The sequence below is a fragment of the Vigna angularis genome, chromosome 7, assembly GCF_016808095.1.
Source record: "Vigna angularis cultivar LongXiaoDou No.4 chromosome 7, ASM1680809v1, whole genome shotgun sequence".
NCBI lineage: Eukaryota > Viridiplantae > Streptophyta > Magnoliopsida > Fabales > Fabaceae > Vigna > Vigna angularis.
This window is the reverse complement of record NC_068976.1, coordinates 34211341-34228396: the sequence shown is the minus strand read 5'-3', so window position 1 is coordinate 34228396 and position 17056 is coordinate 34211341. Positions and strand designations below refer to the sequence as shown.

At 33.7% G+C, this 17056-nt stretch overlaps 1 protein-coding gene and 1 long non-coding RNA gene across 6 annotated transcripts; one reads left to right on the top strand and one right to left on the bottom strand.

Annotated features, from left to right (window-relative positions):
- Positions 1 to 1803: 1803 nt before the first annotated feature.
- On the bottom strand, positions 1804 to 4324 carry LOC108337823 (uncharacterized). Of its 5 annotated transcripts, XR_008250600.1 has the most exons (8): positions 3981 to 4324; positions 3697 to 3734; positions 3308 to 3391; positions 3109 to 3228; positions 2915 to 3023; positions 2686 to 2786; positions 1998 to 2106; positions 1804 to 1877 (listed from the first exon to the last, which is right to left on the bottom strand). It is a non-coding gene; the product is annotated as an uncharacterized LOC108337823 (long non-coding RNA). The 5 variants fall into 5 exon arrangements; XR_008250602.1 differs by lacking the exons at positions 1804 to 1877; positions 1998 to 2106 and adding an exon at positions 3484 to 3570 and having other exon boundaries at positions 2487 to 2786; XR_008250601.1 differs by lacking the exons at positions 1804 to 1877; positions 1998 to 2106 and having other exon boundaries at positions 2487 to 2806.
- A 1583-nt stretch (positions 4325 to 5907) lies between these two features.
- On the top strand, positions 5908 to 7726 carry LOC108336815 (GDSL esterase/lipase 7). The gene is made up of 5 exons (XM_017573264.1): positions 5908 to 6163; positions 6248 to 6372; positions 6769 to 7014; positions 7179 to 7431; positions 7542 to 7726. Exons 1-5 carry the CDS (start codon positions 5908 to 5910, stop codon positions 7724 to 7726), a joined length of 1065 nt encoding a protein of 354 aa, XP_017428753.1.
- Positions 7727 to 17056: the final 9330 nt, after the last annotated feature.

The window sequence follows — 17056 nt, the reverse complement described above, 5'->3', positions numbered from 1 at the left end:
ATATCAGGATAAATGATAGTCATCCCATTAAGCAAAATGTTAGCTTTAAAACTTGCGCTAAACGATATAAAACCCCTGATAGAGTATCTATACCCCACAATGTCTGAACTAGATAATAGATCTATGATCTAGCATCTAAGCACTAACCTCGCTTGAACACAAACGCAAACTTATATAAACAATCTCATAAGATAAGTGTTTAGAAGAAATTATCTCTCATTGAACTCTCTCATTAAACTATACGAGTAAAATAAGCTAGCTTCTTAAGAAAACAAAAGTCTATCTCTTATATGACACTAGCATTAAAAAAGAATGACTATTTAATATAATGTTATATCAAGCAAAGCTTTCTAGAGAAAACATTGTTTGATGAGTGATCACTAAATGCTCGTTGTAAACCTGAAGAGGTGAAATTTGTGTAAGATTCTTAAAGATTAATGAAACCCCTTTAAGAGTTCTTAAGGGATAACTGGATGTAACTTAGGATTGAGTGAAATAGTATAAAATCTATATTTTATTGCTTTGCTCTTTAAAACGTTTGTCATATACATCCTTTATAAAAACCGGCCAGCGTCTAAACATCTTATTTGAGTTATATATCTTTTACAAATTCATTAGACCTCGCTTTGCAAAATAGCTTTTAAAATACTATTCACCACCCTCTAGTGCTTTTTTGTGATTTCATAAATAGTAAAGGGTTTTGACAATAAAGCGTATATATAATTAGTGGGATGAATATAGCATAACCTATAAGAGAGGGAGCAAAGGGAGTGATATATAAAATACTAAAACACTTTTTTTTTAATTTAGCTTTTGTGCAAGTGTCTTAGAATTACCACTAAGGAAAATGGGCTTTACACCCATTGTGAAGAAGTTCAAAGGGATATGAAAGATGGTACTGGAAAAGATAGTTGAAGTATTTTGGAAGAAATCTTATGCGTGAGTAGCTTAATGTATTATGGAGATAACAATACTATAACAAAGAAAATGCTAAATAGTAAAGTGCCCCATGGAAGAAAACAAGGGAATATAACAGTACTTTAATAGGTGTTGCATACGTGTTGTCTTGAGAAATTTTGGTGCAATCTTAAATAGAATGCATTATTTGACATAGTAGAAAGATTGGCTTATCTTTTGTAATATGAATTTTTATCTACAATATTAAGGACATGTTAGGCATATTGTTTGGCTAAATAGCTCGAAAATGAAGTTTTCTTTTGTAATCAAATCATTTGAAAAATGTTATGTTCCGTATAGGATTGAAGTACCCACTACAAAAAAAAGAAATTTTACCAGGGATTTTTTTCAGTATTACCGACGGTTTTAATCCCTGGTAAATACATTTCCCGCGGTTAACAAAACCACCGAAAAAATCACCGTCACAAAAATTTCCAGCATTTTTTATAGGGGTTTTCAGAAACCACCACTATTAGCGAGAGTTTTTACAGAAACCGCCGGTACTTGTGGGGTTCAGAAAAACCGCCGGAACTTACTTGAGTTAGTAAAAAACCGCAGGTATTTTCTGATTTATGTAGTTGGGGTTTTGAAACCGCCGGTAATGAAAATAATTTAATTTTTTATTATTCAAATTATTTGATTAATGTGATTAATATAAAATATATTTAATATTAAACCAGAATAATATAAAACCAAAAGTAATTATTATAATATAAAATAAACTCTAAAATTTTAAATACAATTAATTTTTCAACTTAAGAAATAATATATGTTCAATCCTAAAAATTAAAAATAAACATCTTTTACATAACAAATCAAAAAATGTTCTGAATAATAATTATCATGCTTGTTCTTCATTTTGATCATTATTCTTCTTCTTCATTTTCATCATCATTTGATATGGTTCCTCTATCATATACCTACAATATAAAATAATAATTAATCAATAATTTTAAAAAATGATTTTGCTTCCTTAATCATCATATATATTCAACATCATTTCATCCTTGCATTTTATAGCAACTTAAACCACCACCTACCATTTTACCAAGTGGCATTCATTAGCAATAAATCATAGACTTGCCATTTTGGGAAGTGAAACTCTTGTTAGCCCATTACCACACGTTAGTACTACCAAATATGTTGTCCCTGCAATCAATGAAATTTGAACAGAGTTTCTGCTATAGTATTACTAATTGTCATGCTTTTATTCATCCAATCAAAATGAAACCTATAAACTCTAAATTACCTAATCAAATAATGAAAAAGGATAATTCATCATGAATAAATCAATGATTTTTTCAACCTACTACGTTAAAGCTAAATCACTTGAAAAGGTAGAACTATGCTAAATAATACAAATTATTGAATGTGTACCATATTTGAGAAAGCTAAGTTAGAAAATATAATTCCGTTTTCATGGAACAAAAAATCTGCAAATGATTAATGTTAGTATTTAACATAATTTATTATATAAATATTTTATATTTTATGATTTTTCTTTCAATAGGCTATGTATAACTATTTTTGCACATCTTTCCAATATTATAGGAAACTTTTCACGCATAAAATTCATCTTTCTTTTATGTTTTTAACTTTAACAAGGCAACAACAGAATTTAACAGTAAACCTTAATAGTACAGGAGAGACTAAGATGCAACATGAACAAAGCGCCTTCAAAACCAAAACATATATTAATATAACAAGAAGAAAAAACCAGTAATAAACATTTTTCAAACTTGGGGTTGAAGTGCTTCCTGCTCTCAGAATGATACCAAACCAGCACTAAAAAGCAACAGGAGAATGAAGGAAAACAAGGTTGATGGAAACTGCAAGAAAAAAATTGAAACTGAAATCAAAGAAAAAGAGCATTTCCCATGAGCTATTACCGTGAAAGCATTTTAGAATCCTAACAATCAATGCATAAATTGAGTTGAATGCAAATGAAATAACTTACAGATACGTAAGGCGTGGTATCGTGCTCAACCAATTAATTTGGACCTTTATATAAATTTGGGTATTCAACCAGTTAATCAAATTTCTAACTATCATGGTTTTGGTGGGATCTGCAAATGATATTCATAGTACACTTCATCAAAATTTTCAACTAGCAAACGAAGACAAAAAAGGTTGATCCACAAAATTATGTACCACAAGATAATCGGTGGTGTAAGGGTAAGGATTAGCCTTGGGAATCCTTGCTATTTCCTCCTCCAACTCTTTGTGCAGAAGTTCCATGATCAATTTCTTCTCTTTCTCGGCACCTCTTTCCTGTAATGATTAAGAATGTTGGTATAAGAATAACTAGATCAAAAACACTACAGTTTCAAACTATGGGGAAGTCATGAACCTCTGAGTGGAGATGAAATGGATTTGGAGTTGTGTTTCTTTTAGTTGGGTTATGGTTACGTTCAGGTTCAGACTTCAAAGAAAGCTACAACCATAAAAAATAAAATGATTACTCTCAATAGATAAAAATGATTTCAGAATTGAAAAGAAAAATATTATTTTTATATTCTAGATTACTGAATATCTGAGAGCAAACACTTCATCAGTTTTATATGCTGCGGTAGCTTTAGTTTACTACAGTTCACCTGTAGTTAGGAGCCTAGCCTAATACAATATAACATCAATCAATTTTCAAAGTACATTATCACAGTTCAATCATAACTAAGATGATTATCAGTTATAACACATGACTTAATCATATTCTCAAATAAGGAAAGAAATGACACCTACCTACAATGATCTTTTGTGTCCTGAAAGCAAATGGTTACCTGAAAAACAAAGCAGAAAAATGTTTATCATAACCCCTTTAAGAACTTGATATAAGTATGAAATTAATGAAATTCGATAAAATTTTCAAGTTTCAGTAATATATTCCCAATACAAGAGTAGAAAAATGTTTTCAAGAACTCCCACTCCAAAATGTTTAGCCAGAAAAATAATTGCGAAGAAAATAATGAATGCCAACATAATAGAACCTAAAGTTTAGAAAATAATGAATGCCAACATAATAGAACCTAAAGTTTCCCTGGATATCCAACCACTGCTTCCCAAACCTTCCTACCACCCACCGTTTGCACACCTTGCACCAACTTCATTTTAGTTTCCCTGTAAAGCCCTTGCATACAAAAATAATATAATTAATCTGGGTAGAAGATGAAGGAGCTAATCAATAAGAGATTAAAAAAATGAATTAAAAATATTTAAGTAAAAGAGAAGGGAAGATAGCTTTATGGATGCAACTTTTGACACCAAGATCATAAGTAGGGATAAGTTTGAAACTTTACATTAATACAAATCTGTCTAGAACTGTTGACTTTAATATTATTCAAGGTTCTACCAAAGAAACGAAGTACGTACGAATCCTGTATATTGTAATTGAAATATGTTCTAAAAGTAAATCCTTTCATTCCTCTAAAGCCTTTCATGTGAAGATAACAGAGCAAAGTTTCATGTTGAGATAAAAATCATTATTGTCTTAATTAAACTCCATCATCATAATGTTCCAGTGACCAATTGTTGCTCTTGCATACAAACACCATGGTCGAAACATGTACCTCCCTACAACCAACAAGAGAGACTAAAGTCAATCCAACTTGAACAGACAACAAAATTAATATATGAGAATTTAATAAAACATAAAGCATTTTAGTAAGTAAAATAATCTACAGCTATACTCCATCGATCCAATATCCATCCTCTTAACTGCAACACGAGTAGAAGTAGAAGAACATTCATCAAAATCATCAGCCAACTGTCCAAAAAGCCTGCCACTCATAGAGTGCCTACTTTCAAGATCTACCACTCCACAAGTTTAGGTTTGAAGAATGATAAGTTCACCAGTTTTCATAAATTATAGAAAACACGAATTTTCAAAATCCCCTTCGAAACCCTATTCCCCAAATCACAAGAATCAGAAAAAAAAAGAGCATGATTCGAACCCTATCTGGCGAAGCCCATCCCCGCACCGTGAAGACGTCACCGCCGTGGTAAAGGGAGAAAGAGGACTGAGAAAATACTCGTAAAAAATAAGTTTTAAAAAATAAAAAAATAAAAAACATAGCTGCGGTTTATTAAAACCGCCGGAAATTACTTGGGGTTTTGAAAACCGCCAAAAAGTAACCTCCCCTAAATTGTATTATTTTTGTAGTGACCCTGAGTACTCAATTTATTAATGTAAATGCCTAAGTAATCAAATAATTTACAATACCTATTATTGTAAATGTCACGTATAAGGATTGAAGAACCCTAAGTACTCAATTTATTATTATATAGTTTTCTTTGGTGATAAAAACATATAAATAAAAAAAATATGTATTTTGTTTTTAAAAAAGTAGAGGTGCATAAGAAACAAAATTAAGAGAGAAATAAATTTAAAAAAAGAAGGGTTAATTACACACATTTTACTTTTGCAGGTCATTTTCTTCAAAATTAATTGTTAATATTAATGATTTATTAGAGTAAAAAAGTTTAAAATGAAGAGATTTTAAAATAAAAATACTATAAAAATGAATTTGATTTGACATAACTATTCTATATATAGCTACCTTCTAACTAATAGGAACTATATTTACACAAAAATAAAAATAAGAAATATAACTTTAAAAATTAGTTAAGAAAAATGAAGAACGATGGAGCTAAAAACAGATGAAAAGGGAGAATAAAGTAGAATGAGTTAACCTCTTTCTAATTTAGAAAGGAATAACAAAAATCGTGTTTCGAAACAAAATAGGAATTAGAAGAAAAAGGAAGAATAAACTAGAATGAGTTAAATTTAGAAAGGAATAACAAAATCGTATTTGGTAGGAATTAAAAATGAAGCATGCTGAGAGATAACTACACACATTTGAGTTGTACTTTTTGTTATGAATAAGTAATGCTTACTTAAAAAACCATTATTTAAGACATTAGTTGCATTGTTCAATTGCTCCAAAATAAAACAAAATGGAAAAAAGCTTAAAAATTCTCTGGGTTATTTGCATAATCATAACTCAACAATTAGCATTATTGGCCAATGCCTCAAATTCTAGAAAGAGGATTGTGCCAGCTTTGTACGTTTTTGGTGATTCAACTGTAGACGCTGGAAATAACAACAACATCAACACACTTGCCAAGGCAAATGCATTTCCCTATGGCATTGACTTCAATAACTGTTCTACAGGAAGGTTTAGCAATGGAAGAACCCTTGCTGACCTTATTGGTAACTTTTTAATTTATTGTTTCCATGCAAACATAAAAAAAACAATGTTACAAGGATTATTATACATTTTTTGTCCTTTTGTAGCAATTAGATTGGGTTTGCCAATGCCACCTCCATACTTAGGTGTGAACAAGTCTAGGAGACATCAAGTAATCAGAGGAATTAACTATGCATCAGCATCTTGTGGAATCTTGAATTCAACTAGAGCAGTAAGATTCGAAATCAATAAATAGAGTTTAATGTGCTTTTTTTCTTCCTCAAACTGTTTGTCAAAAATTATGTTTCATCTTTAAAAACTATATGTTTATTTCTTTGCATTTTATGGAAGTCATATAAAATATCCTTTCAAGAAAAAAAGACATGAAAGTTATATTCTAATTCACAATAGAACTGCATTTATGGTATAATAAATATTTCAAATGTTATTTGTTGAAAAGACGTTTTATATAATTTTTATAAAATACATGAACAAAATAAACATATATTCAATCTGGAAAAAAAATATAATTTTTAAAAGTGACTTCATGATAAGAAACATATTTGACTCATAAATAAAAATTTCTTGTTTAATTTATTTCTCATCATATTTTTATTTTGTGACGAAGGGGGATTGTTTGTCTTTAGACAAACAAATTGAATACTTCACCTCAACTGTGGCCAACGATCTTCCAAGAAGCATACATAGCAAAACAAAACTAAGACATTACTTAGCCAATTCCTTATATCTCTTATCAATTGGATCTAATGATTACATGTTGAATTATTTCAAGTATCCAAATGGAACCAATAACAATCTAAATCCAGAAAAATATGCAGATTACCTACTTGAACAACTGGTTTCACGTATCAAGGTAATCTTTTAATAAATGTTTTGAATTATACGTTGATTTCGCACATGTAGTAATTGTTAAATTTTAATGTCACCTTTCAATTAAGTACTTTTTTACATATAATAAGTATTTAATTTTTCCCAAATAATGTTAAAAATGTGTCTTCATTCTTTCTTTTTCCCTAGAGAATTTATGATCTTGGAGCTCGAAAGTTTGTGGTAAGTAGAATTGGTCAAATTGGTTGCACACCAGTATCTATTATAAGGACACCATATTCTCAAAAATGCAATGAAGATATAAATCAAAAGGTTAAATACTACTCAAACAAACTCCCTGGGAAGCTACAAGAGCTGCAAACTCAACTCTCACATTCACACTTTATTAATTTGGATAATTACAATTTCTCCCAAAAAATAAGAAATTCTCCCGAAAACTTTGGTAAACAACGTCTCCCTCTAATCTCTTGAAAAAAAAGGAATTAATAAGTTTATGTGTTTTTTGTATTCCACTATTATCATAACTGATGCTTCTATTTATTACATTTTCAGGGTTCAAATATATTTTTGACTCGTGTGTCCAAGGAAGGAAACCTTGTGCAAACCGGAATGAATATTATTTTTTTGACTTTGCTCACCCTACTGAAGCTACAAATAAAATATATGCAAATGAGTGTTTTAGTGGAACCCATTTGTGTCTTCCTTACAATATTTTGAAATTGATTCATGCAAATTAAAATATTTGTACCACATTCTTGTATAAATATATCATCAACAATGTTTGTTATTTGTTGTTCACTTTCTCCTTATGTATGATAAACAAGTTATACTATACTTAAAATGTTTTATGATTCTGAACAATTTTTTCAATTAAAATTAAAAGGGATGTGTACTATATAGTAGCGAGAAAAAACGAGAAAAATACAATAGATATTGTGGGAAAAGATGTTTTTGGGAATCAAATATCAAGAATTTGAGTTTTAGGAGGGTGATGAATGCATATATGGAAGGTGGATAAATTAACAGAGTAATATTATATACTTATTTTTTGTAAAATTATACCTAGTAAGGTTGGGAATATATTACTAGGAATGATTTTTCCATAGTAGATACACTACAAGAAAATTGTGATTTACATACAGATTATTATATACAAATTATGATCCATAGGTAATTGATATGTTACATACGAATATTTCATACGAATGTTGGAAATTGCATTCACTAGTGCAATCAAGGGATTTTACCTCGGTTATTTTCGGTTATAGGCATCGGTTCCGTAACCGAGGCATATACAGATGAGGTAAAAAATCTACCTCTTTTTGCCTCGGTTGTGAACCGAGTCGAAAAACGATAAGACTTTGTCTCGGTTTCTGTTGAACCGAGTCAATATCTTGGATTCTACTGTCCCGCTTGGACCTGAACCGAGGCGTATAATGGTTTTCGATTTTTCCAAAAAATGTTCCAGGAAGTTGCAGAAAACACTGAAGCAGAAAGCACAGAAAATTTTCACGGTCTACTGCCATCCAAAATTGCAGACCCAACTAAGCTCAATCTGCCCCCAATCCAAGAGTCTACTGCCATCCAGTGCCCTCAATCTACCTCACGGTCAAACCCAACACAGATGCAACGAGCTCTAAGCTCTCAAAGAAACCCATACGCAGCGAACAGACCCAAATCTCACCTTCTCAAAGAAAACACTTATGCCTTGGTCCTTCCTACCAACCGATGCCGTATAACTCTTCCACCTCAGGTTTCCCTTAACCGCGTCAGAAACTGCGTCAGACACTGCTAATTAGGCACCGGTTGCCTTCACAACCGAAGTGATAGCTCTTTTTAGCACCGGTCTAGTCTAAACCAAGGCCTATAAGGTGTCGTTAATTACGAAACTGCCATCGTGTCTGAATAGGCAACGGTTTGGTGTAAAGAGAGGTCTATTGTGCGAGTTTAAAAGCATATTTTGTACTAGCCATTACATACGGATTTTTTCATAGGTAATGGAAAAAAATTTACATACAGATTATCCGTATGTAAAATTTGTATGTAATGTTGGCGCGTTTGGGTGGAAACTTTGCGAAGGATATATTCGTATGTAAGGGGAAAAATATTTACCTATTGATTTTACATATGGATTTTAAAATAATTAATAATTAAAAAATAAAAATAAGCTGCTGAGAAGATGACTTTGCAATCACTCATAGCTCTTGAACTCTTTCTCCTCACTCGAGCCACTCAACGCTAGTTCTCCCTTAATCAAACTACTCAAATCCTCTTTCTTCCCCACTACAACTATGGTTATCCCTCACTGAAACCCTGTTCTCGCACTCTTTCTCTCTTAGTGGAGTCGTGCTTCTCTCTCGTTAGGGTTGTGCTAAAACTCATTACCTTTATGAAATCCTTCCCATTAACATCCATGTGAGGAGGATTCAGCTAATTATTGCTCATAGCAACAATTCTGGCAACGTCTACTCAGGAACTTTCACCAGTCTAATTATCATAACTTGCTCTACACTTTCATTATCAACATACATTTCATCCTAGCCTTCAAAAAAGTAGTTGTCATACATCTGACAACCAATAGTAGTAGCAATGGTCTTGATGTTGATCGCAACCTTTTGTCTAATGCCCATGGATATAAGGGTATTTGGATGGAGCTGAAAATTATTCCAGAACTGCCTAACTAGATTAATCGGAATATGAGTATCCCATTCAAAGTAGTTATTGATGCCATAATGATGCATATCCACGAGGACATCATAACCATATTCTCTGATATTTTGGAGATTTATCTAGTGTTTCAAATAGAGTCCTTCAAGACCAATAACATAGACTCTTTTAGCAGCATCATATACTTCTTTAAGGGTTATAGCAACTTCCTTGATTTGATTTCTGACCATGGTAGTAGAGAGGGTTTTTGGGATTATGAGTGTTTAGGGTTTTGGAGAGAGAATGCTTGAGAGTGAGGGTTTCAGATAAAAACCTTGAAAGCACGAAGACGTGTCGCTTCCTTTTGTGGTTATATGTTTGAGTGATAAAGGTGGTCACTTGGAATTTGAACGGTAAGGGTTTTAACGATAATCATGGTACATTGTGGGTTGTACGATTTTGCTAATAGGGTGATTTTTGAAAACGTATTTTTTTCCTAGATAATCCTTAATGGGCCACTTAGTTAGGCTTTGTGCATCATACTTTATGCATGAATTCAGAGCTGGTAGACGATTTGTCTTAGCAATGTTGAAGTTATGACATTTTGGATTATGTGTCCAAGACGTTATACACTTGAATATGATATCATTAGATAATAACTCTTGTGATATTTTAACTGATATGCTACATCAGATTACTATATGGAGGAGCGTTTATACTTATCTTTTCTTTGCTTGTTGTCTTTCCTTCCTCCTTGTCGTTCGCTAGCTCTTCCTTTTTCTTCTTCCTTAGGTTTTGGAATGTAAACCTTTGTTCCTTTATGATAAGTGAGTATTCATCGTCCTGGTGTCATGGAGGGAGTTTCTTTCCTGTCATTCATCAAATCTCAAAGAGAGATAATTTGGTTCTTTGGTACCCATCTGGAGTTGGGTCCAACTTTGTTAGTTTTATTTTTCCTTTTCTTTTCCGAATAGGACTTAACATTAAGGATTTCTTTTCCTGCTTTAATAAATTTAACAAACTTTGTTGAGCATGAATGCTTTCCAGATTTATCATCAAGGTCTAAACCTATCTTATCATAAGTACTTTTGCTACTCTTTATTAACATGTCTAAATGCTTGTTACCTTTATATGTTCTGTTTAATACTTTGAGTAAAGTGTCATTTTCTTGCTTGAGTTGTTCAACGCATGTAGCATTTTCAGTCATAGTAGCTATGTTTTCTCCAAGCTTTTTTATTATTTAAATTAAGATTTTCATTTTTTAATTTTAAAGTGTTAAATCTTCCCTTAAAGCTAGTAACTTCTTGTTGTAAAGATGTTATGTTGTCTTTAGACAATATTAAGTCAGTTTTCGAAAACTCATTTTTTTTACACATTTTTATATTGTTTTCTTAATTTTTTATATGCATTTGCTAACTTAGAATAGTTAAACATTAATTCATCATATGCTTCAACAACGGAGTAGAGATTATCAAAATCTACCTCATTGTTAGAGTTATTTGACGTATCACATGTTGGATCAACCATTAAACATAGGTTGACCTCCCTTTAGGTAAGCTTGGATCTTCTGAGATTCGCATTGCCTCATATGCCTTGTTCCTCTTGTCTTCTTCATATATGGCAATCACGAGTCCCACATATCCTTGGCACTCTTACAATGTTGTATTCCTTTATAAACATCTTCAAATAAAGCACATGTTAGTATATTTTTTTCTTTGAAGTTCAGAAGATACCTTGATTTTTTATCATTTGACTAGGAACCTTTGCTAATTGACAATTCTTCTCTATTCAAAGGTATAAATTTTCCATTTTCCACAATATCCCACATGTCAATATGACATGATTCAAAGAATGTGATAATTATTTGTTTCCAGATTTTGAACTTTTCTCCTTTGAACAAATATGGATGATTGATGGCATTTCTTTCATATTCCATTGTGATCTAGAACATTTCTTCAAGTTCTATTAAGAACTAACCCGTGAGGTTAGCTCTGATATCAACTGAAATACAGGAAAACACTAGAGGAGGGGGGAGGGGGTGAATAGTGTTTTTAAAACTTTTTGCAAATGGTGTTTGACGGATTTTCAAAAGGTTAGTTAAATAAAAGATGAGTTCACATGAAGATATTTCAAAGAGAATTTTGTGAAAATGTTTGAGAAAGAAAATAAAAAATATGATTTTTATACTAGTTCACTCAATCCTAAGCTACGTCCAATTTTTTCTTAAGAAATCTTAAGGGGTTCCACTAATCTTTTCCAAGATTACACAAGTTCTACCTCTCTTGCTTTAAAACATGTATTCTCTCTACTCCTAGTTCCCTAGTCAACACGACTAGTCCGAGTTTAACCATTCCTAGTTTGGAAGTATTCTAACCACTTATGGTTTCAAGTATTTTAACCACTTATCAACACGTGTTTCTTGCATTATCATCATCTCCTTCTCTTCAAGCTTTCTTTTATATATAATTTCTCTTATGATATGATCATTAGACACAAATGTTGACTTTAGGAGAGTAGGTAGCCTTTAGGTAATAACTCAGACTTTAGTCTTCTTTATAGGGGTTAGAGCTTTATCATAGCCTTTAGTAAAGTTGAGCTTGTACGATGTGACAAAGTAGAAGGCTTCAAGAGAAATATTTCCATAATGTTCTTCTTCTCTCACAATGTCCTTTACTTCGATGCAACGACTATGATCATATTTTTCTACTTTAGGGATATGCATAAATATCAAAAACAAAGTCTACAAGCATCGAGGTATTTTATTGTAGATGCATTACATGTTTTGAACGTTGATAAGCATTAGATTGTATTCCATGTTTAAGACATTTTATCATTTTTCATGTCATTCATGAATGCATCGTTTGGTAAAACATACAATATGTATAATAATCAGATGATATGAACATAAGACACTTTTTCAAAGACTATAGCGTATAGCCGTCATCTGCTTGTTCCTCTGGAAATGTCCTCCAGGTAAACATAATACCCTTTTCCACATCATCAAAAGCAGGACCTTCTTCAACAACTAATTTAAGCTTGCACTGTTCTCCAACCCATTCAATACCCAGAAACCTGTTAATTGTGCCAGAATCATAGGGTATCCTCTTAGCCCTCACATAGCTTGAATACTTATGAGTCTCAATGCCAAACACCCTAGCATTTGTATAGAACTCTCTTACCACTGCTACATTCGCCAATGCTGGGTAAGAGGCTAGGTTCTCCCATCCTCTTTTTGCCAACTCTCTTCCAAACTATGGGGCCAGTGCAGGTATAAGTCTCACTTTTCTTTCCATCAATAATCTTCTATCCTGCACGATAAGGAAGTTCCTTTCATGTGCACTGGAAATAAATTTTTTTGGCTCCTTATCCTTCCTCTTATGTCCAATGGTCTTCACCCTTTTCCCTGATGACGAAGTCATTCCTGCACCACACAAATTCACAAAACAACAAATATCATCAAACATCAGTACTTGAAATTAAAACAACTCAGAACATTGCTTCTTAACAACGCTGAGGGCAAAACAGTGGGCCCTCAGCGTCACCTGCACTGAATCAAACAGCCATCATCACACAATCAACCAGAAATCACAAAAATCAAACCTGCAGAGTTGAGCTGAGCGCCCCTCAGAAGGGCTCTCAACGCCAATCACTCCAACCCTAAAAACGACCCTTTTTGGCCTTAAACGAAATCTAATCACTTCCTACTCAGTCCCAACCATTAATATTGAAATTCAATCGGTTCAAACAACAACAAATCCAACAAAACAAGCATAGGCATCAATACTCATCAAGAATCAACTTTCAAACGCTTTAAATCACAAAAATGCATGAACTTACTTGGTTGGGACTGCAAAATTAGTGAAGAATGCTTAGAGAAATTGTAGAGATGAAAACCGTAACAGCACCACAAGCAAAAATCCCAAACTTTGATGGAAGAATGATGCAAAGTGAATGGGAGATAGTGTTTTTGGTGAGAAAGTGAAAGGGGAAATGAAGAAAATGCTTAGGGAAAGTGTTTGGAGTGTTTAGAAAGGGTGAAATCTGAGAAAGGAGGCTTGGGCGAACCCTAGGGAGTAGAAAGAATGAAATTGGCCGCACCCTACGCTGAGCCAACTCTTAAAACCCTAACAGCCAAAAGTCGCGCTCAGCGCCCCTCAAAAGGGCGCTGAGCGGCGTGCATGACTTTTATCCCCTCTCTTTTTGGCTTTTCTTGGGTGTTCCTAGTTATGGTCCCTCGACGTCAACTTCAAATTTTCACAATTCCAAGTATTTTTCACCCAAATCAAATATCAACACTCACTCAAAACTTTGAATCTCTCTACACCCCTCAAACATTCAACAATCAAGCACACACACAAACATGAGTTAAGAAAATTGGGTTGCCTCCCAGTAAGCGCTTGTTTAACGTCACGAGCCTGACCCAATAACTCTTCAAACACCCATCAGTAGGTGTCTGGTAGCATAGTATCCTTCATTAGATACTCAATCACCTAGCATCCACAGTAGATGCTTGTGCCAAAGCAGGCTCATAACCGAAACAAAATAACAAAAGTTCAAAATTACACCACCAAATAACAAAAATGAAAATGTTCAAATCACTAGGTTGCCTCCCAGCAAGCACTTCTTTAACGTCACTAGCTTGACCCAATAAAGCTCACGTCCCTTCTTTCATGTTGATGTTCTTCTTTTTCTTCTCACCCCAAATCATCAACATCTTCTTGGTCACCTTTTTGACTCTTCTTGAGTATGAAGCTTCAATCTCTATGACTCCATTATCTTTAAGCTCTTTAGCAACCCATACTCTGCCCTTGAATCCCACTGGTGCACCAAGTTTGAGTCGTTCATCCTTCAAGTCATGATGAACCATCTTTCCTTTGCCATCTTTTTATTTTTCTTCTCCTTCCTTATCCTGTGACAATAAACAATTTTTACCTTTGATATCCGGCTTGACAACTTTAAGGCTAGTCACTAGTGCATCTTCATTAGCAGCTTTATGACTAGTCTTTCTCACTTGATTTTGCGGCTCATCATTGAAGACATCAAAGATCACCTCCTCTTCTTGGTATTTAAGTGATATCGTCCCATCATCCACATTGATGATCACCTTGGCCGTTTTCATGAATGGCCTTCCAAGAATAATATGTATCTTCACATCTTCCTCCATCTCCATCACAATAAAATCAACCAAAAATCTAAGTTTGTCTTTGCAAATCACAACATCTTCTGCCACACCATAGGGCTTTTTGGTAGATCCATCCGCTAGTTGCAAAGTAACCTTAGTAGGCTTCACTTTAAGACCATCAATCCTTTCAAGCACAGATAAGGGCATCAAATTAATGCTTGACCCTAAATCAATTAGGGCTTTCCTTATATCAACATTCCCTATGATGCAAGGAATATTAAAACTTACTGGATCTTTAACTTTTGGAGGAAGTTCCTTCTGCAAGATAAAACTGCAATTGCCCTATACATCAATAGTTTCCTCATCTAGATATCTCTTCTTTCTAAGGAATTTCTTCAAAACTTGTGCATAATGTTAACGTTTGAAAATACTGTTATTTGGGATGTAATTTTGATACTAAATACACCCTTTTTCACTTAGAAACTTGCTTGGACTCATGCTTTTTCATTAAGTTATGTAAATAAGAGAGTTGAGATTCAATTTGATGATTTTATGACTAATTACCCTTCTTTTGATAGGTAATGAGAGAATGCAGAAAGCAAAGATGAAGTGCTAAGGAGTTAGAGCTTAAAAAGACCTGGAAAAGCACCAAAAAGAGGAACCGCATGAAGTTTGGGCGCCCTGTCCGAGGCTTGAGCCTCGGAAAATCGACGTCCACCACCCGGGTGCCCTCCTAGGCCGCCCGAGCGGCGGCCTTCGAAGCCTGGGCTACCAATTGAAGGCTCAAGCCCTACATGAGGACCGTCCACCACCCGGGAGCCCTAAATGGGGCGCCCGAGCATCGCAGAATTGGCCCAATTTTTGCTCTCTTTCGACTCTTTTGGACCGGGCCCAATTTTTGCTCTGTTACATCTCTGGCTGGAGCAACACAACAACACACTCTTCTACTCTCTAAAGACGAATCTGGAGGCGAGAACTTCCTCTTTTACTCTTAGGGTTTCACTATCTCACGCTTTTCCATTATTCATATAGTTTCTCCATGTCTATGGGGAACTAAACTCTATTTGTTGTTGGGGAATGTTGTAACCTTGTGAACTCTCATGTATTTGAATTGATTCTTTATTTATATGCTTTTTCATTAATTATTAGGTAATTCATCTATTTCAATGCTTGCTCTACTTAACTCATTTAGTAGCATGATTTATGAATTGCATGAGTGCTGGGGGGTTCCTTACAATTCAGGTTCTTGTTGAATTCTCCCAAGGGTAATATTTCTCAAGGATGAGGGTATGAGTACTTGGTTGTCTTAAGCTCTTGATCTTCAGACTTAATTTTCTAGGAACGCTAGGAATTGCACGAACTAAGAACTAAGGCAGGCTTATTGTGCCGAGGGATCAGGTTCTAAGTAATTTAGTGAGTGACGTTAATATTAATGTAAAAAGAAGAATTCTTATATACATGAGATTAAACTTGGTGAAATCGAACCCTAACAACATACTCATCTCATTTTATAAACAACCTTCATTCATCTTTGTGTTACTCTACTATTAATTTGCATACATATTTAATTTTATGTCTTTGCATTTGACACCAACAATCTCATTTTATTTAAGTCTTAATTAATTGAGTTATCACACAACTGTTTAGTGTCGAGAGTCCTCTGGGATACGATACTTGGTCTTACCATTTTATATTACTTGTGCGATTTGGTCCACTTGCTAATCCATCAACAAGTTTTTGAACAATATTTTTGATCCCCGGCAATGGCGCCAAAAACTTATCAACAATATTTTTGATCCCCGGCAACGGCGCCAAAAATATTGTTAACACATACACAGGAACCTATTGCAATGCCTCAACCAAAGGAATTTTTATCTCCAATTTCTTGAAGATTTCTGTAAAACACCCTAATTGCTTCTCCTTTTCTTTTCTACTACATTCCTTAAGGTAAGGAAGAATCTTTTCAATTTTTTCAATTTTTTTCTCTCCCTTCTTCTTTTCTTTTTCTTTTCTCTCAACCTCACCTACTCTTTCTCCTTTTTCTTCTTTCAACTCAACTCTTTCTTCTCTTTCCTCTACTCTCTCATCACTTATCCTCACAATAGCTTTACATTCTTCCTTAGGGTTAACCTCAATATTTGCCCCAAATTGCCTTTCAACTTTATCCTCAAACTTCTTGTCCAGTTGACCACCCTGCATCTCCAAATTCCTTATAGGAGCTTCAATGCTCTTGTGATCGGAGACAGTTACGTGCATAAATTGTTGAAAAGTTTCTTCAAGCTTTGAAGTTCTGTCAGAT

Coding starts and splice junctions, on each gene's coding strand:
- LOC108336815 (XM_017573264.1), top strand. CDS start 5,908: ATGGAAAAAAGCTTAAAAATTCTCTGGGTTATTTGCATAATCATAACT. Junction 6,164..6,247: donor AACCCTTGCTGACCTTATTG/GTAACTTTTTAA, acceptor GTCCTTTTGTAG/CAATTAGATTGGGTTTGCCA. Junction 7,015..7,178: donor AACTGGTTTCACGTATCAAG/GTAATCTTTTAA, acceptor CTTTTTCCCTAG/AGAATTTATGATCTTGGAGC.